Raw genomic sequence first — 21,110 nt, 5'->3', positions numbered from 1 at the left:
ATTAGGAACATCTCTTTCGCTTCACCCCAACATTAAAGTGTGTTAGAATCTTGCCAGCATGTTTGTTATTCTTTTTAATCATTATTGTTTTAGCACACAGGTATTTTATAACTTACAGATTGGAAAAATGGAGTTGAGAGGAATTTAATCTACTTTTCCATAGACAGTCCATAAATGTGCAATAGATTGATATGTCTAAGTAATTTTTTACATATCAAACTAAGAAAACGGTTAATCCTGCATGGAAAACATGACGATTAATCTAAATTAAATATGAGCTGAGTTTTGAAACCCATGGATTTATGAGATATAATCAGGTTAAGTTCAGACAATTCTGGCTCACCGCCAAAGGTGGCAATCTGTCAGGAGGAGATAATCAATCAATTCATCTCTGTTTATATACATTTGGCCCAGGATTATTCACACCCCTGCTAGAATTATGTTTTTAAAGCAATCTTTTTAATTTTACCATGATGTTTCTTCTGATATGTATCTCTTTGTGAAAGGCGTTACATGATGTCAGTCAGGCTTGAATTGTATTCAGGGAAGACACAAAAGCACAACCACACTAGAATCCTGAATATATATTTTAATGCTTTCTTAGAATCTTCTTTCTTAGAAAAAAAAACCTTGTTATAAGAAAGTTATAACAAATCCAACTTGCGGGATCCAACTCACATTAATATCAGATTTTTTTTAAATCCCATGTTTTTATCTGTTAAAGAAAATATAGAGTTTTCTCAGAATATACTAAAAATCTATTTGTGTAACCTACATACAAAATCAGTCTTGGGATGCACCTAAGTGCATTTATACTCATGTTACTCAGATTGTTCTTCAATTCACACTGTCGCTCTTGAGTAAATAAAATTTAAAAATTTTATAAATATTCTAGGTGCAGAAGGAGAATCTTGCCCAGGGCAGAAGTCCAGAAAATCGCACCAGCAGGACTGATGTATTGAAATTCAAACTGGTTCACCCAGCTGAAATCTACCCGAAATGTATTTCTGAACCTAACAGTTGTCATTTTGGCATAGATTAATTATAGTGACAAAACACCAGGAGGATAGAATCACTTTTGTAAGACATAATTTGCCATCTGATAACTCAACAAACCCAGTACATATTTTGTCCTAAATTGTACGAGCAAGGCATTACTTTGGGAGGATCCTACTACTACGGTGGAAATGGATGTGGAGCCAGTCTCTAGAGCTGTTTTTTAGTTTCGTTTTTTTGGGGGGGGTTTCTGTGGCGTTGGATAGATTGCATATAAGCGGTTAGACTAGTTTGAGTTTTCCCCCATAACTGAATCCTTTTGGTATTTGGTGATAAATGCTTTCTGTGTGGTAACACCATGTGATTAACGGACACAGCCCGAAGCCCGATTTCTCCTCTGCCTCCTCACTGTACCTGAATCAATCATCTGCAAGGATACAGTCTTGAGCTAAACCGGTTGCTCAAAGCTACTCTCCGTCCTTTTCTCACTTAAAGAGATAAGACGTAGCTTCGGGACTCAGTTTCAGACAGCAAATCCGATAAAGCACTCTTAATTGAATTTGTTGTGAAACTGTTTCAGTTTTTTTACATTGAATTCAAAATGCATAATTTATTTTTACAATGTGAAAAAATATTTTAAATGCATTCATTTTTTTTCCATTAACATTTTGAAGCATCACAGTAGGAGGTTGACAGCTCAGAAAACATAATGTCTTTACTTAATTTGCCTCAAAAACATTTCCTTTCTTTTCTGTACTGCTGCCAATTTTCTTAACTGTGTTCGACAGAAACTTCAAATGAATCCCATTTGAGTTATCCAGACACATTATTCTAGCATCTTAAATATACTTTTTGTAGAATGCGTCATATTAAACACATTTCTCAGGGAAAAATCTTGTTAACTAGATCTACCACATCCATCTTGATCCACTTTGCAGATAAAGGCAAAATTAAAAACATATAAGATAAGACTGGTGAAACAGGAGATAATTATATTTTATTTCATTTGAAAGGCAATTTATTTTCTTAAAAAACATAGTTGGTTTTCTGTCACATGTTAAAAACATCTGCATCTTACTAATGAGCCAGCAAGATACAGTCGCTTTGTCACATCCAACCAAAGATGTTTCTCTAAATTTGGCCAATTCGGATCAATACATTGGAATGTATTGTAAATATACATTAAATGATGTTATTTAACCTTAAGATGGCTAAATAACTAGCCTATGTAGGCTTAGCATAGTGGTTCTGTTTAAAAAATGGCAATATAAGAACATGTTACTTTGAAAACTAAAAATAATTTACAAAACATTTTGAACTGTAAGCTTTAAAAATACATGCTATATTACCTCAGCAACACGGTTACTGTTTTTCTATTATAAATTATTGTAAAATAGAACCTATTGAAGGCTTAGTTTTTACTCAACGTTAATATATAGTGACAATTACATTTTGGAAACTTCTTAGTTGCCAAGAAAGTCAGCATCAAGAAATATTAATGTGACAAAGCCATTATATTATATCATATTTGGAAAAAAAACTACTCCAGCTTTAAGTTTTGATTGCAAAAATCAGGCATCCTTTTGCCAACCGTTCTCTTTTTTTTGTCTTTCTTTCTGATATTGCTTTCATCTCTGTTTGACCAGACAGCTCTTCCTTATTTCTTGGTTTTCACTTTGGTTCAAATCAGAATTTTGTTGCAGAATGTTATTTGTGCGGGGGAGCAAAGTGGCCTCGAAAAAACTTGTGTTTCTCATCTTGAACTTCCAAAACCTAAATGTTGCTCCCACACACATATTTGTTCATTATATGCTATATAGACCTGACAAGGTGAGCCAAACTTCAAAGAAAAACAGAGCTTGGCTCCACACTGAGCCGAATATGATTAAATTCAACATGACACCTGATGTTAAAAAAGGGCTGTAGCTGCAGTTTTACAAATGGCTGTGAAACCGTATCAATGGAGGGGAGATTATAGCGGCGGTATAAGCAGTCAAATCAATCCCTGACTCTTTTTGTAAAAGTCGATAAAAGATCCAGGTTTGGTCCATTAGTCATGATAGCACCCTACTTTACATTGCAAGTGCATAGCAACACTGCTACTGAAAGCTATCAAAGTGGCTTTTTCAATTGTTTCAGTATACGCACACAAGAAGCACATGATAAGTTCGCTTGTATTTACAGCACTATACTCAAATATAGAGCCAAACCTGAAGTACCCAGTAATGGAATAATCTACCTCCTGATGACACTGAGACACGTTTTCATCATTCAGAAGAGGCACTCAAAGACACTTAATGCTGTTTCTTTTCTCCGTGACTTCTTTTGATTCACAGACATGCCTGGCACCACCTAGTGCAGGAAATGCCACCGGTGTCGGGACATTTTCCTCTCATCATGGCCGACTTGAGGATAAACAAAAGGCACAACTCGGTTTCCGAAAGTGAGAGATGGTGCCTCACACGGAATGATGAATGAAGCACGTCGTGGTCGACTCGTCCTCGCTGGATGGGGACTGATGAGAAGTTAAGTGATCCCAGGATTTGTGGGTGGGATTTAAAAGCTCTGTCTTTTAGCCATTCATCTGCCATGTCAAGAGGGAATGACTCACGCTGAGGGACATCAGATTCCTACCATGAGCTTGATGTGCTGTGTCGTAAAACGTGCTGAGACATAATGCTATTTGTTCCACTCCAGCACGCTGTGATGTCACAAGATGTTACCCCAATCTTGAGCACCGTACGCTTATAAAGACAGTTTTTTAATGCATACTTATTACACTGCGGCCCGGGACTTCATTTATGCTGCAACACTGTAGACGGGTGTGAACAGAAATTGTTTCCAAGGATGAAATTCTTTTTAACTGAGAAAGAAACTACTATTCGATTCCCATAACACAGAAAATGGAAGTTATTCATATATTTTTATAATAGTGTTAGTGCAACATTCAGCTATGAATTTGTTTCACTGTAAATATTACAGTTTCTTGCGGAAGAATAAATACTCACAACACATTTCAACCACTAATTTGAATGCATTTTAGTGAGATTTTATGTGACAACCTGAAGCAAGGGATTTTATGCTTTTGGTTGTTTTTTTTTTACTAATAAAAATACATTTGTTCTCAACCATACTCACTAATATTTGTAAATAAGATCCAGTAATTTGTAGTTCAAATCCAGATGTGTGCAATTTAATCTCAGCCTAAACACAGTTATTCTGCGACAACTTTTTTAAGGTTTGTTAGGGATGTTAGTGGCAGAGTCATGATGTGGGAAACCTCTGTGAGATGAGACGTAAAGTTGATGGTAGGATGTATGGAACTAAATATGGGAGAGACTCATAATAAAATCAGCCAAACACTTGACACTGGGGTGAAAGTTCAACCTTAAGCAGGACAACATGTAGCCAGAGCTGGTTTGGATCAAAGTGTATGCATATATTACAATGGCCTGGTCAAAATCCAGACCTAAACCCAATTGAGAACATTGGCACAGCTTGAAAATTGTTGCACTTCTTTCAGTGGGATCCAGGTATGTTAGATGGAAGAGCGGAGGAAACAATCAGTCTGTAGATGTGCACAGCTGATAGATGGATACCTCAGGAGACTTAAAGCTGCAATTACAGTAAGTACTGACTCAGAGGCTAAATATAAATGCTCAGTTTTTTATTTGTAAAACATTTTGAAAACCATCTATCATTTTTCATGTTACAACCACAAATATGACAAAGCGTAACAAATAAATCTTTTTTTTAAAGGCATCGCACACACTAAATGAAAAATGAATGAAAAAGAGTTTCAACACAGTGTGGTTCTGCTCAAACATCTAAATAACTTCTCAAATTAAAGAAGAACAAACCTATTTATAAATGCAGGATTTTAAGAGGCAATCTGGACTTCAATCTGTTAAGTGTGATTATTCAGATTCCTCTCCCAAGTCTGACTGCATCCACACGATAGAAAAGATGGAGAGGAGCCCAGCAGTAAATATTCGATTTGCTGAACAGATTTCACATGCTGTGGGCAATTTTGGTGCAATATTTCTCATACACAAATGTCGTTGCAGCTCTCCTTGTGGGGCCATTCAGAGGTGCGGCACTTAAAAGTTTTAGTCGCTGCACCAAACCGCCAGCCAGCACAAATTGTTACAACATCAAAAACACAGAGAACTTAATCCTGCTGGGTGGCACGATCATGCAGCAGAGGATTAGTCTGTGAAGGTGACTCTACCTGCACTTACACTTTAAGTGTGCCAGGTGCTCATTGAGCCTTTGAATCCAAATGGAGGAGCTGCGTGAGGCATTCTGCTTAACCTAGCCTCCCCACAGTATGACTTACATGTCACCAGCTCGCCCTAAATAAGGACAGATGACCTTTCTCCAGGTTTCCTACAATAAATCAACTCAAGACGCGGTTATTCTTGGTGTGCTCCTTTCGTTGGCCCTTGTAGGAACCAGAGAAACAACGCAGCCAGTCACCTATGCTGTCATACTATTCCTCTTTGATATGTGAATCTGTCAAGTCACACCAAGTCTGAACAAAGGTCCCCACCACTTTCACTGGCATCACTGGTAAAGATGTGTTGAGAGCCTTAAAATAAATTAGTCTTTTATTACGCTAGCGTAATGTCACTCATAAAAAGACTGCTCCAGTTCTCCAACACTGAGACATTCTTTATCTTCCTCACCTTCCTCTACTATGCGCGTGTGTGTCAGCAAGATAATTTAGAGTTCTCATCCAGTCACAGTTTTAATTCTTTTACAATTTTTTAATCATTGCTCTGGCTGTAGGCATGGTAGGCAAGTTGGTGGGAAAATCTATTTCTTTTACAGTCTTTTGCAAAATCATGAAGATTAAGCCATATCTCCCTTATTGAACTAGCTTCTCCTGTGTTTCCCATTTTGAAGATGAGATATGAGAAATGGGTGGAACCTACATACAAATATCATTGTGCCCCTAATTTCAGGAGCATCTAACTACATCTATGAAGATAAGCTAAATGGTTTTTGATTTTCTTTGTTTTATTTCAGTCTAGAGACCTGCTTCTAATCAAAAGCTCATATTACATAACAAACCTGAAATCTGCCGCTGTGTTAACACACAAAGCTGATAAAATAGCAGTAACGTGAAAGAAAATCTAATTAAGTGCATCATCTTTTGAAGGGGTACAAATGTATCCCTCCAGTGCAACAAATTTCACTTCTTAGAATAAAAGAGCTGAATCAGATTCTTGGAAAATCATATTTGCCTGACCAGCAGATATTTTCTGCCAAGCATCCGAGTTTTCATTATCTTAAGTGGTTTTTAGGAAAAAAATAAATAAATAAATAAACGACACAGACCCACTTCCCAAACTAAATGAATATTGACAAATATCCATTAAAGTATATTTTATAAATGCAGATATGAGGGCTACTTTTGTTTATTTAGATATTCAATGAATGTTCAGACTCTAATTGAATTAAGAAAAAAATTTCACACATAAACATAAATGAGCAACTAAAATTACTGAGCATTAATTGGCAGCTAAGGTTTCATGGAATATGTTTTCTCCGAAGCAAATCTTGAGTCAAATTTGAAACATATTTATTATGACGTTAAACAAATGTTTCGCATATGCCGCTGCTCCCTCTGTGGAGGTAGCACTTAATTATCAGACCAACTGAATTACTGCTCAGGCCTGCCAGCAATGACGACTTGAATTAATGACACATGAAAAGCAATTTCCGTGCCCTGGACGGCCTACAAGGGCACTCTGAGCTTCACACACTATAAACACCCCGTCATACTGATGAGCGGTCTGCCTCCTACATCAGAACGATGTGCCCAGATCTGTAAATCCACCCAGCTTCCCTCATTCAAGCGGATCTGTGACCGCAGGGCGTCAGCTGTGCTGCTGTTTCGCTGTCTCATTAAAGTCCTGCACTCTCACCTCCTTCCAGAGCAGGAGAACACAGCCAGGAACAGCTGGAAACGTGTGAATCCCCGATGTGCTACAGCGGTATTCATCCATGCGCTCGTCTGACCATGTTAAATTAAACTTTTATATTTGAACTGCTCAGAGAAGGTTTAAGTGTGGCAACAAAGCAAGCCTCCTCTTACTAACATGAGCATATAATACTAAAATTTGTTTTAATTGGATCTGTTTCAAATTAAAGTACAATTGATGGGACATTTTCAGTTTTCTTCACTTAGGCTCTGTTAATGCAACAGAGCCTAAGTGAAGTGAAACTGATCAAATTATGGTGACCAGATTTGGTCTGGTTTAATTTTACTGAAGAAAAAAAAAACTCCTCCACTTAATTTATTACATTTATTTGGTGTTATGACAAAAATATTAAGTTTAAAAATGTTATTTTAAACAAAAATAATGGCACTACACCAGAACTGTCAATACTTTGGTGTCGCCCTTTTACAAATAAGACAGGACTTTATCCTCTCTGTTAATATTTCACAAGCTTTGATTAAACAACCATAGAGGAATTTTCATCTCAGCTGTACTGTTTCTTTGTTGATTTGGCCATGTGTTTCAGTTCATTACCCTGCTAAAACACCCGATGGTAATCAATTCTCAGTGGTAGAGTTCTTTGGATTTCTATTTAAAATCTCCTAGTATTTTAAAAAGTTAATAATCCCATGTCAGCTTCCCAACACTTTGGAATAGAAACAGGCAACAAGGGCATCAGAGATCCTCCACCATGCTTAACATTTGGCTGCAGTTTTTTATTAACAAACTACCTGGGGAGCTTCTTGCCAAAAAGCTAAGTCTAACTGACCTAAGCATATAATTTCAGCTAAAGTGGGAGTAAAGTTTAGCAAACCTTTTCTTTTCTCTAACAGTTAGCTCCCAGGGTTTTCTTTCTTTTTTACCATCTTTAAAATCCTCTTCACTGTGCTTGTTGGCCAGCTAATCTCAGATCCTTATCCTGCCTAGATTTTAGCACCTAAAATAAATAGGCCTCTGTGTGACATCACATTACTTACTTCAGGGAGAGTTAATTAGACATTACTAATTGAAGCTGATCCTCTTACAAAATTAAAGCATACATTTTTAAAAGTGTATCCATTATGTTTGTGGGCTTCCAGTAGTTTGTTTCAACCATTTGGAATTGTTTTCCTCATGTGAATAAATGCACTCTAAATAAAAATTGATTTCTCTAAAGAGGTCAGAGTGAAACTGTGCTACTGAAGTAAAGGTCGACTTTATTTAAGGATTTTTAAACCTTCCTGCAAGGCATGCTAGCAAGTATAACAGGGAAGTAAATAGAACTGTTTCAAAAGGGATAAGGCCAAATAGAGTGGTTACTTATATGTATCTCATTGATCTGTTTTTTATGTTAATAAAAGTTCTATTAGCATTTCTTAACAAAAGGAAGTTATTCCATACATTTGAACAATCTTAGTTTAGGTGGAGTGATGAGAACTGGCTTCTGTAATAGGCACTTCATCAGTAAAGAAAATACATTATTTGACTTAAAAAGCACACATCATACTATAGAGTTTAAGATTAATGATGCATGATTTATTTCTTACTTTAAAATCTATAAATATTAAAAGTAAGAAAGATAAATTAATCATAATCAGCCTTTCTATTGTTTTTCCAAAGCAAATAATTCATTTTAAAAGCACATTTGACAACAAGAAAGCCTTTTTTGCCACACCTCTCTTAAAAATGGGAAGTGAGAACCACGCATGGGTGATTTTGTATTATCTGAACCTGCCGTGTCAGATGGGCTATTGTTGTAAATGGGACATGGAGTGTTGTCTTGCATAAAGAAGGTTTTTTTCAAGAGAATATAACACATAGATGTGTGACCACTTGTAATTCCAGATAAAGCATGGAGTGAGCAATTTTTTTGACAAAGATCTTCTATGCAGGACATGTGGATGCCTTTCTTAGAAGAAAGTAAGGTAGAGCAAATACCTGAGATTGGAAGTATACAGCCAGATCACTGAAGCAACTACATTGACTATAATCTCAGTGTTTGTCAGGTAAAACAATGCTTTCTAAAATCATTTGTTAAAGTCAACAGATCTCAATGAATCAATATTTGCCAGTGCTTAGTTTTAGCTTTCACACTTTCTTTTAGGGTTTGGGTATCATCAAAAACTGTGTTCTCAAAATAACATTTTGACAGCTAAACACTGTGGAAAACCTTCCCCAATAAAATACTGATTATGTGGAGAAAAGTGAGGCTTGCATCACTATTGCATGGTTTGCTAATATAAATGAATCTACTCTTATGAAACAGCTAGGAGTGTTCTGATATCTATTCGTGCAAATCAGAGTAACAATGCTGGCCAGAAGTGGAGAAGAAGTTTATAGTTTTAAACTAGTGGCTAAACCTCTATAAGGGGCAAGTGCATCAGCAGCATCAGACACATGTAAAAAATATACTCTGTTGTTACACACAAACAAACAAAAAGGCCGGGTTAATCTTTTTTTTAAGAAAAATGTTGTTGGGACAGAAGTTAGACACCTTTAATCAAACATTAAGTCAAACACTGTCACCGAGTTTGCTAATATAGAAAAAGATAAGGAGTCCCATCATTATGTTGACATTTTCAGGTATACACTCTCTTGACAAGATGTTGTGGAAAATCTTCCACAAGATGAAATAAGAAGTGGTAAGATGGTAGAGTTATGTTGAATGATGACGGTATTCTCATTGGGTTGTATTGTTTTGTTAGTCTCAATACATTAGACAATGAGTTGGTTCATTTACAATAATGTTAACCTTTTACGTGCTAAGTAATAGGGCAAACTAGTGCAACATTTTATGAAGTATTACTAAGATTGTATTTTTATGTTGAATTTTTATGTTTGGGTTTGTTGTGTTTTGTTATCTTTTCTTTAAAAAAAACAATATGCTGTTGTTGACTATATATACATACCAACCTGATCTTTGTAATGCAGATTTAAACAAAATTCAAAATCATTAACTTTAACCAAAATATTTAATATTCAGTAATCTATTTTAGGGGTTATTCTTCTAAACTCAGTTTTTCTTAGCAATAAGTTTAACCAATTGTCTTGTCTGCTGGTTCCAACCCAAAACCCAGTTGTGGTCAATCAATCCACATTTAACCTAGACAAATAATTACAACAGAAATGCTTTAAACTCCGTACTGTATAGAAGTGTAAATATCTGATATGCTTTTCATGTCTGGATGGCAAATAAAAACCGATCTACAGATCATGGTAGCTGTGCTAGATAATTATAAGACATATTTATTGTATATCTTGTATAAATAAGATGACAAATGTATGACGACAACCACACATTTTAATGATGAGTATAAACAATTGACCTCACCTGTGTCAGTGTGACTTTATCTCATACAAGTTTGAAGTATTAAAAAATACTGTATGTGTGCATTATGGTAAATTTACATCAGTTCACTGAAAAGGGGGGATTCCGCCTCATTTTATCCATTGTATTAAAAATATGCTCATAATCAATTTCTTAACAGTAATGACTTTGCGAAGCAATATACATTTCTATTTCTGTCTTAGCTATAGGAAGGAGCCATCACTAAATAAGCACATATGGTATAGTCTCCTGATTGTGCTTGTTTAGACAATTAACTGAAAGGATGTGTGACAAAGCATCTATGCAGCAATGTATACAACATACTCACATGTTTTTCTGTTGTTTTTTTTTTATCCTAAAGCTCTGTGAGAATAAAAATAGAATAAATTGCCCTACATGTCTATAAAAACATTTGGAGGACCAAAGTCCAACTGTAAGTGACACTGATTTATTTGAGGTGCATTCTGTATTTCTAAACATAAAGATTTCAAACTGTATGATTCATAGTTATAGTTTTGCCTCCTCGACTGTGTTATTGCTGCTTCACTTGTGTCATTGACAGATGTTTGAGGATGAAAGAATGAAAGAAATGCAACAGTGAGAAACAAAATAAACCTGTTTTGATTTTGATGGCAAGCCCTATCAAATATTTCTGTGATTTTTAAGTGCAGCCTTTTACTACATAGACTCCCGAGGACATGATTTACTCAAGATCTTTCTTTGCATTTGTATGAAATAAATTTTGCAAAGCTGCTTCTTGCGCTGTGTCCCAGTGTCACACTGAATATATCTACATGAGTAATTCCAGACTGTAAAGTTGGATAATGAACATGTAGCAATCAGAAATAATTCTTCCAGCACTCCTCAAGACTCTGCAGGCCTTTAGAATTTTTTCCCGAAGAGGAAAACTACCTGCTCGGTGAGCCCTACCCCAATGCAAACAGATAAGTAATACCAAAGCAACTTAAGAGGACAGCACTTAAAGGTTTGCTTCTCCACAATGCCCCCGTAGAGGGTCGACCTGCCTGCTCTACTTCTCCCCTGACTGACGGCACACTCCAGAGACGCCACGCCGCAGGACACGCGCACTGATCCAGCCTGACACGCCTGACCTTTCCTGGGCCGCACAGCTGACGCACCGTGCACCGCACCCTGCTTGGCTGAAAAGGCCACGCAAGGCCACGCGAGGGATGCCATCGCAGCCTTCCTATACCTCTTCTTACTGCCACCGCAGGAGCCGGCAACTTGCATGTGTGAGGAAAGTCAATCTGAGGAGTGTGCACCCACAATACAAGGGCAGGGTATCTGAATTGATATTGACATTCTGTTTGTATTCTCTCAGTGCAACCTCAAAGGTTTTTGTTGGCAGATTTCAACACTTTTATTACTTATTAGAAAGTACAATGGTACTATCTTCACTCTGACCAGTTGTTTAATTTAATGAATGTATTATTGGGCTAATACTCCTTTCATTAAACAAATCCCAATCAAAAAAAAAAAAAAATCCACCGAAAAATAATGGCTGGCCAGAAAGGAAATCTAACTGCAATGTGTCATGTTGAGAAGGAGAAGCCTCAGAATAGATGCTGCGGGAGGCCACTGAAGAACAAGCAGCGGGAGGATTGTAAGTGCAGAACAGATGCTGCAGCTGTGAAATGAAGAGCTGTCGCATCCAGTGAGCCCTTCCCAGAGTACAGAAAACACTTGGCACAGCAGAAATAAATCATGTGCTTGCGTGCTTTGCTGGATGATTGTATTTTTTCTGAAAGAGGAAGGACGTTCTCTGCAGTTCAGAAATCCAGCTTACGTGACGAGACGTTTTGGTCAGCGCTCTTTGCGTGTGCTGCGTGCATTTCTGGCACACTGACTTTTTAATGTCCTTGTATAATGAATAGTCTGGAAACCTAATGCTGCTTTGAAACTCCGTGAGCTCAGACGTGCTTACTGCGCTGAAAAATAGACACATGGACATATAGCATATATAGTATATTGCTTGTGCACTCATTGCTATGTGCCTCTTTGCATCTCTTTTATGCCAGTAATTGCAAGTGTCTCTGCAGCGGATACAGCAGTCTAAAATAGACCCAGTGAATTTTAAATTATTATCTTGATTGCTTTTTCTCTCAGATAACATCAAGCTTGTGCAGTAATTGTAATTTGAAGCAAGTCACTCGCTGAGATGGTAAGAAATCAAGATTTTGTTAGAAAAAAAAGACAATTTAATTAATTTTATACACCAAAAAGACACCTTTAGGCAATGTGGACAATAGTAAAGGTCAGCGAGGTGTGGGGGTAAGTAAGCTTCAGCACCAAAAAAAGGACAACATATCTATTTTATATTTTACGTGCTTTGTTTAGGACAGCAAGGCATTTTATTACACCCCAGAATTCCTTCTCTTCATTTTGACTGGTTTAAGGGCAGCAGAAAAACAGACTTCATTCATGCAGGAACCACCACTGGCCTCAGATTTATTACACCTGTAGACACAGTCCAAGTTTTCAGACAAAACAAGGGCTATGAACTTGCAAAAGTGTTAAGGCCCTTTGAGTTTTTAGACATTTTGTCACCTTACAACAAGAAACATCAAACTGTTTTGTTTTGACTTTGTAGGCCAACACAATATAGTGCATTATTCTGAAATGGATTAAAATAGAAACATGGTGTTCAAGCATTTACAAGTATATTTTGCCTCAATTACAGTTACAAAGCTTTTGAAGTATGCCTAGGTTTGCATATGTAGATATTGTAATTTTTAATCAATTTTTCTTTGCTGTGTAGCTTAAGTTCAGTGAGACTGGATAAGAGGACACCGGTGTCCTCATGACAGTTAAAGCATTACCTGCATTTGTTGCATTATCTGACATATTTTCTTTAGTTTCCACTGTCTATCAATTCTGACCAGTTTCCTTATCAGTGTGGACAAAAAGCATCTGCACAACATAATGCCACCACCACCATGTTCCACCCATTTGCTAAGGGTTATGTGCAGTATTACTTTCTCACCCAACATAGTATTTTGAATGTAGGTTAGAAAGATCAATTTTCATCAAATTTGACCAGATGAAACTTTTTCCACATTTGCTTTTTCACTCTTCTGCATGACCTGTGGCACATTTTAAAGGAGACTTTCTTTCAACAATGGCTTTCTATCTGCAACTTTGTGGCAGCTTATCACACCTGAGCTGTGGATCTCTGCAGCTCCTCTGTGGTTAACATGGGCTTGTTAGCTGCATCTAAGATCAGCTAACATCCTCTCTACCCATCCAGTCAGTTTAGGTGAAAAACTTGGTATTGTTGGGTTTCTAGTTATAGTATTTTCATTTTTAGATCACACTAAAGCACAATAAAATACAATGCAATAACATGAAAATTTTTGAGGAAGAAAAGTTAACGATTATCAACACTTATTGACCCTCTATGCAAGCTGGTGCATGGATCTGTTTTCCCTTACATTTTTACTAGATTTTATTTTTGCCGAAAGTTTGGTCTGGTTATCAAAGGGCATTTAGTATTGTTTGGAAGATGGCCCTTCAAATCTGATGACCACTTTCATGTTTTTCTGTATAAAAGGTGAAAATGTGATTGAAATGGTGCCTACAGATGTGTAAATGTTGTGGTTCAGGGGAAATAAAATGAGCTGAACAAGTCTGACTTTAAACATTTTTGCCTAAAAAAGCACCACTTTCAAATGTTTTGTTTTGTGTTTTTCCTGAGAGCTAAAAGCATTGATTGTTCGAACTGAAACAGCCTTTAAAAGATGGATAAACAGAGGTTGTAAATAAATGAACCAAAGAACACTTGCTGAATAGAAAAGTTAGAAGTGGTTAAAGAGTTGCATAGGGGCGTATTTACTGAGAATGACATGAAATGTAACATAAATGCATTCACCTAATTGTTACAAAGATAAGAGAACAATATAGGTTGTTACACCAGAATTTTGCATAAGACACAATATTTTAGCATTTATCACAAATTCCTTCTCAATCCTTTGTTTATAACCTGCAGCAGTTTTTAAATGTCACGGGGTAGGGAGCCTGCTAATTTAATACCTTTTATTCCTCTGGGCCTCCTTCTTATCCATTACGACCGGGACGCAGTTCGTCAGCTCGGTCCAGTCCGCGTGCAGCCCGCAGCTCCAGCCCGTGGAGAACCGGGAGAAGAGCCAGGACTCCTCTTTGCCCGGCCGGTGGCAGGTGCACTTCTTCTGGCCGGGCTTGCAGTCGCACGGCTGCTCCAAACGAATATTCCTCACCAGATGCCTGCCGAAAGTGGTCCCGCCGGTCTTCTGGATGTGCAGGAACACGATCACGTCGTCCCCTTTGATGTTGAACTCCACGTGTCTGTCCAGGTCTCTCTCGGTGAAGTTAAATTTGGACGGCAGCTTCGGCGGACCGTCATCGTCCAGGTCGGAATCTCTGTAGAAGTCATCGGCGTCCTGATACGGGGAAGAAAGCAGGCTCACCCCTCTGAGTCTCTCCTCGGACTTAAAGTGGCACGAATTGCTGCCCGCTGGACAAATGTACTGATAACCTATCATGACAAAAAGGACTGCCAAGATGGGAACCAAGATGAGCTTGCTGGATCTCTCATCCATTATATCTCAGGATAGTGTCTTCATTCCATTACTGTAAATAACAGGTATCACCCGGGGGCTATTCGGACGGAGATCAGTATTCCTTCATTTCTTTTTTTATTAGTAATTTCATTATTTAAAGCGCCACATGTTGATCACCCTCCTGACACGCGTGATGTGGACAGACGAAATGGCTTTTAAAATGATCCACGCCGTCTGCGCTGCGCTGCCTTGGGAATGTCCAGATTCAAGAGTCATGGCATGCAAATCTGGGGCTGTCCAACTTCTGAAGCCGCCGTGAAGCTGCATCTGCTCCGACCACTCCGATGAAATGGGAGGAAAAATATATAAAGAAACAAAGAGATCAGAGAGTTTTTAGCTTCACTCTCTTTCACCTGTACAGGCTCAGTTCTGCTCGGACAGCTGCATCCTGTCTGCACGGACGGGCTGAGACTCACTGACTGGCTCAGCTGGAAGCGCTGCTTTTTGAGAGGATGCTGCTGCTGCTGCTGCTGCTGCAGCATCTGAACCGACACGCGTTATGCCCTCCTCGTGGATGGACTGGGAGAGAGCTCCACGGCTCATACCCCTATCCTATTCACCACATAATCTTGTTTTACAGAGAGCGAAGCCAGAAGCACGATAGACACAGACAAAATAGAGATGTAAACCCATATTTAAATACCTAAATCCTATACTTCTCAAACACATTCATTCCACTTTTAAATATTAAAAACGGAAACATATCTATCAGAAAATCTTTTATCATTAGAAGTAAAATTTAAAATAAAACAAGGTCTGCAAAATTTGTTACATATAAGACGGTGGCTTTGTATTGTTTTCAGCCTCTCAAATCAATACATTGACTGCTATGGTAGCCACCTGTCTTTCTGAAGTATGTCTCATCCAGGTTTGCACATATGGAAACTGAAAATTTTCCATCCCTCTTTGCAGATACTTTCTGTCTTATCCACACTGGTGCTTTTTAGCAAGCAGCAATTTTCACATAATTACCTGGCTACAGGTTGAATTTAGATCCAACAACACATAAAGAAGTTGTGATCAAAAGCATAGTATCTCTGTCTGTATGTTCTGGGTCAATAAACAGATCAAGGATGATTCTTTATTCCAGTCTGAATCCTTTTACAGCCTTTGGCGACTGTATTATTAATGCTGCTCTATCTATCTGTGTGTCTGTCTGTCAGTCTGTCTGAGATTAAGGAATGATTAGTAGAGTAAGAGAAACTCCATCAGTATCTTCTTGTGGGTCACAACAAGTGATGGAAACTGGCATATGTCCTAAGCTTTCTGCCTCGTCTTCTGTTTTGTCTCCTAACTCCTTTGCCCCAGCATCACTCCTCTTCCTCTTCTTCTCTCTGGCTGTTCACCTGAAATCTTGGCCATTCCATTGTCAGACATGCAGCATCAAGACCTTCTAGCTCTTTCAGAAAACTGGTTGATCATTGGTTGATCTAATGCTTCACACATTTACTTTTGTTGGAGAAACTCCAGGATTCACCTGGGAGCAATGTAGGACACATTTAGAAAAATAAAGTCTAATGTAAATGTATAGGATTATATGCTTTCCTTATTATGACAACTTGTTCAAGCCTCTAAGGCTTATACTACAAACCTATGCTTAAATGTTGTGGAGGATGAGGCTATTCAACAGGGACCCATATAATACATTTTGATCCATATTACATAAGCAATCAAAAGTGTAAGAAAAAGCAGAGAATTGTACATACTCACTTGAATTGATTGTCCAAAAGCATTTGTAACCTGTTTTCAGAAATGAGACACTGCTTTTCGATATGCATAAGTGACAATGATTTGATGACTGAGCAAGTGGTGGGAATTTCAATTGTGTTCTGAGAAATGCACTGAAGCAACTGAGAAAAATTAAAATGGAATCAAATTAGAACATTTGATTTTAAGGAAAATCATGGTTGAAAATGAATACCTCTATCTGCTTTTTAAATGAGTCTCGACTGCAGAAACAGCCGAGACTCATTTCCACCGTTGAGGTGCAATGGCTTGGAAAGAGTAATTCCCTCAAGTTCTATCCCTGCACTTTCGGTTTGCTAGTATATTTTAGTTTAAGACTTGAGAGCTCAAGTTGGAGAATGTGGCTTTATCAATTCAGTGAGGAAGGAGTTTATACAAGCATGGCCCTGAAATTTAAAGTTGGATTTAAAAATTAAATCTGAAAGGACTAAATAACAGGACAGATGTGAACTCTTCTTTTGTTCTTAACTGATTAAAAACATCTTGTTTTGAGTGATTTTCAGGAGACAATTATTTGTTTGAACTTAAGTTCAGCTTCACATCTGGGTTTTAAAGTTTAAAACAAACTACCAACTTAATGCTACTTCTGATACAATAAGACTACACAAACTACACTGATAGAACAACCAGTTGTGTTGTTGCTTTAACCATCTGGTTCCAAACTTTTATATTTACATATGAAAAGAAACAAGCTAGAATGTTCAAAAACAATCCAGGAGCCACCAAGACTCAAATCTTGGAAATTGCTGGACCACCAGTCAAGCCAGTGATATAGTCAGCGACTGATAACGTGCCACTTAGGAAGAAAGCCTGTGATTAAAAAATGACACCATCTTAGCTCAGTTAAAATTTGAAAACACCAACATAGAAGACCTAAATATTAGCAGGAGAATAAATATAGTCAGAAAGGTCAAAACTTGAGCGTTTTGCCCACAATGACAAGAAAAAAGTTTTGAAGAGACGAGGTCTTTGCTTTATACCTAAAAAACGTAGTTACCAACTGATGCACTGCACAAAGTGGCTGGAACCTCCAATTCCGTAGCTTTTCCTCAAATTAAAAACAAAATACTTAAACCTATTTGTATAACTTTATAACTTGTGCAAACAATTACATAAATTAAAAAAATCATTCATTTCATTTCATTAGTTTTTATTAAATTCCAATAAAAAATTTAAAACTCTCACCATAACATCAATCTGTCCGTCCGTCTGTTCATCCTTCTCTAAATTTTAAATGAACTTAATAAAATGAAATAAACTGGCTGTTTGAGAGACATTGCATCAGTGAAAACATCTCAATGATTCTCTCAGAAGAACATACTTGAATCAGACCATTAAGGTCATTTTTAGTTTAGAAATTATGGAACAGAAAGCATGAGCATGAAAGAGATGTAATTATTTTGAGCAAAGGCACTACAGCTAAAACTGTGTTTACAAGAGGTTGTCTGGTCCTTATTCTTATGTATTCAGCTTTTTTTCCCCAATAAAATAAATAATTTTGTTCTGTTGTACTTATTTCAAAGATGGAAGTTCAAAGACAGAGGTAATGTGCTTCCACTCAGACATAGTCTGAAGTAAATTCATGAATGATCATGAGTTGTCATTATGTTACTCTGATTTTTTTCTATCTTCAGATGAATCAATAGCATGAAAAGCATTTCAATAATGAATTGGTTTAGATATTTAATTCTCTTACTGACCCTGGTAGTGCAGAAATTTTTTTTCTGCACTTAAGGAATAAAAATAAAAATGTTTGTTCCTCCATCTTTTCTACATACTTGTTATTCAGGCACAAGGTTAATGAATGCCTATACCTCTTGTCAATATGAAGGAGATGAGGAACATCCTATTCTAGACATGTTGCCAGTTTGTAACAAAGCCAACACATGTGATAAGCAAGACACTGATGTTTTTCAAACAACTTAGAATTTCCAAGAAATCTTGGATGAGGGCTGACAAGCAATTCAATTCAATTCAATTCAATTCAATTCAATTCAATTCAATTCAATTCAATTCAATTCAATTCAATTCAATTCAATTCAATTCAATGCAGTCAATGTCCTTTTCCAGTTTGCAGGGTGAGGAGGAGAAAAGGTATACTTACAAAACCAAAAACACAAAGCCACGAATGTATTTTGAGAAAAATATGAATGGAATCAATAATTCAGAGCAACATCAGATGCCAACAATTAATCAAATCCTTAGTTGCAGAACGGAAGAGGTGGCTCGAGGTTAGGCACTCTAGCCCTAAAAAGTTTGAAGTGGATTAAATGTGTGGATGGCACCATTATCTTCACTGGATATTTCCTTAGTTGCATTTGTAAGTAAGACAACTTTGGAAGGATGCAAGATTTTAAAAACGGAATATACAACATTGAAGTGTTTAGAAATATTGCACAAAATTTGTTGCACATTCTAATGGCAACATTCCAAAAACGGTGTTTTGTCAATACCACAAAATATTGTCTGCTATTTGAAAATTTCAGTTTAAATTATTTATTTTAAAATGTGCTTAGTTTAATTTGATTACTTTATAATTAATGCTTACAATGTTTAGATTCACAAAAATGTGACACTGCGTGTCTTAGAGTCTCAATTTATATGTGCTACATTTAGTCGTTTAGTGCTCATGAGATCGGTCACAACATCCCCTGGTGTTTTGAGGAAAAATGTATGGAAACAAGCTTCAGTCTTTTTAGCTGTCTGCCGCTGTGCCGGAAAATTTCTCACATTTTCATAGGTTTTTATTTAATCATACATCTACTATCAGCTTTTGTTATGCTTTGAACTAATTTATTTTACGTGCTTGAAAATAACAGTGTGATATTTATTTATTTTTATTTTTTTTACATTGGTCTAAATACGAATAACGGTTTACGTGAGTAGCGTGTCACACAAGCCCAGTTCCTCGCTAGCCTTTTCCAGCTAGCTTCCCAAAATACCAACGTGAAGCCCCCTTGCTTGTATGGAAGCGGTCAGCATCACCAGCCAGGTGAGACTTAGTATACGTTTATGATCGATAATAGCAGTAACAGTCGTAAAGTACACTGTAATAAACGAAAACTGTTGTCTTAGTCCGTCAGTTTATTACTTTCAGAGTTAACGCGGCTCGTTTTCAGTCTGCAGCTGGGTAAACTTCACTGTTCCCTGAATGTAGGAGCCGTTATTTTATCATTACAAGCATAACTCCATACATGTCACTAAACCTCTCTAGTGTTGATAAAGACCTACCACAGTCTTACTGAGTTTAAGTTTGTACACCTCACCGTGTTAGTAGTGTTTTCTTTTTTTGTTGGCTAATACTACTTGCAGTAACTACGTGGCACTGACGGGCACTTTTTCAGACTGACGAGCTGAGCTAACGGAGGTGTGTTTGCCCCCGTTAGGTTCATGTTCCTCCGTGACAATGAAGAAGGTTTTACTACTGTCACTGCTGCTGCTGAACATACATCAGGGTATAGCAGCTCCCAAAGGCGTCACGGCCAGCCTCAAAGCCAAGTGGAGCATGACCCCTTTCCTCCTGGAGACAAGGTACATTTGTGTTCACTGGGAACACATACGGAAATCTCGATAAATGTGTAATAAGTAGGACCTATTCCACTTTGAAATCTTAAATGTAAGCCTTGTACTTTTCGGTAGTAATATAATCTTTTATGTGATTTTGTTTCTGATATTTGTTTTCTAGCAATGCAGACAGATGATAAAAATAATATCAGTTCATTAGATTCATTTTAAAGTCCAAATATGAACTGAACACTCAAAAGGTTAAACAAAATATTTTGGCTGCTAACTTCTTATTAAACCCTACTTTATAAAAAAATATAGCTGATACAAATAGGAAATATCTATATATGTGTTTTGTTTTATTAAATATGACTACATTGGGTTTGCGTTGCATCAAGACATTCCTGGGTTCAAATTCAAGACCTCTCTGTGCAACTATTTTCTCTGGGTAAAATTTCCTCCCACAATTCAAAAGCATACATGCTATTTTATCTGGAGATTTTAAATTGCTGTTAAGTATGACTATATGTGTGAATAGTTGGTTGTCTCAATTCAGCTTAATCTCATTAAGAAAAGCAGCCTAATTTAATTAAGTTAATGTTACTATTAGACTTCTCTCAGTGTTACTCTATAAAGAGCACAATGGCAAAAACATATTTTATATGTGGATTTAACTTTTTTTTATATGTCATATCACATTAGTTATAAATAAGTGATTTAACAGAACTGTCTGACTTTGTCATAATTTTAACGGCATTAGAATCATATTTGTATTTGTGTTTAAGTAAAAGCAAAATTAGTAGTTTTTGCCCTAAGTTTTTGTTAAATACTATGAGGCTGTAAAACTGCAGTGTTCTTACTTGAAGTTATCAATTAGTGGGAATCTCATAATGACCCTTGTCTGTCTGGAATAAATTATCCGTTACAGGAACA

The 21,110-nt window shown here is 37.0% G+C and overlaps 2 protein-coding genes across 5 annotated transcripts in view; one reads left to right on the top strand and one right to left on the bottom strand.

Moving 5' to 3' along the window:
* Positions 1–15,921, bottom strand: part of hs6st3 (heparan sulfate 6-O-sulfotransferase 3) — a 73,446-nt gene extending 57,525 nt beyond the window's left edge. For both annotated transcript variants that reach the window (XM_005799391.2, XM_023337004.1), the window contains exon 1: positions 14,362–15,921. In XM_005799391.2, the coding sequence (XP_005799448.1) occupies positions 14,362–14,906 (545 nt within the window). In that variant the 5' untranslated portion in view covers positions 14,907–15,921. The remainder of the gene's footprint in view (positions 1–14,361) is intronic.
* A 3,671-nt stretch (positions 15,922–19,592) lies between these two features.
* Positions 19,593–21,110, top strand: part of uggt2 (UDP-glucose glycoprotein glucosyltransferase 2) — a 44,137-nt gene continuing 42,619 nt past the window's right edge. For 2 of the 3 annotated variants that reach the window (XM_023336984.1, XM_023336986.1), the window contains exons 1-2: positions 19,597–19,665; positions 20,060–20,204. In XM_023336984.1, coding sequence (XP_023192752.1) covers positions 20,080–20,204 — 125 coding nt within the window. In that variant the 5' untranslated portion in view covers positions 19,597–19,665; positions 20,060–20,079. Of the gene's footprint in view, positions 19,666–20,059; positions 20,205–21,110 lie in introns of all 3 variants that reach the window. The other variant, XM_023336985.1, reaches the window with a different exon arrangement.

Source organism: Xiphophorus maculatus, chromosome 7, assembly GCF_002775205.1.
Source record: "Xiphophorus maculatus strain JP 163 A chromosome 7, X_maculatus-5.0-male, whole genome shotgun sequence".
NCBI lineage: Eukaryota > Metazoa > Chordata > Actinopteri > Cyprinodontiformes > Poeciliidae > Xiphophorus > Xiphophorus maculatus.
This window is presented reverse-complemented; position numbering and strand designations above follow the sequence as displayed.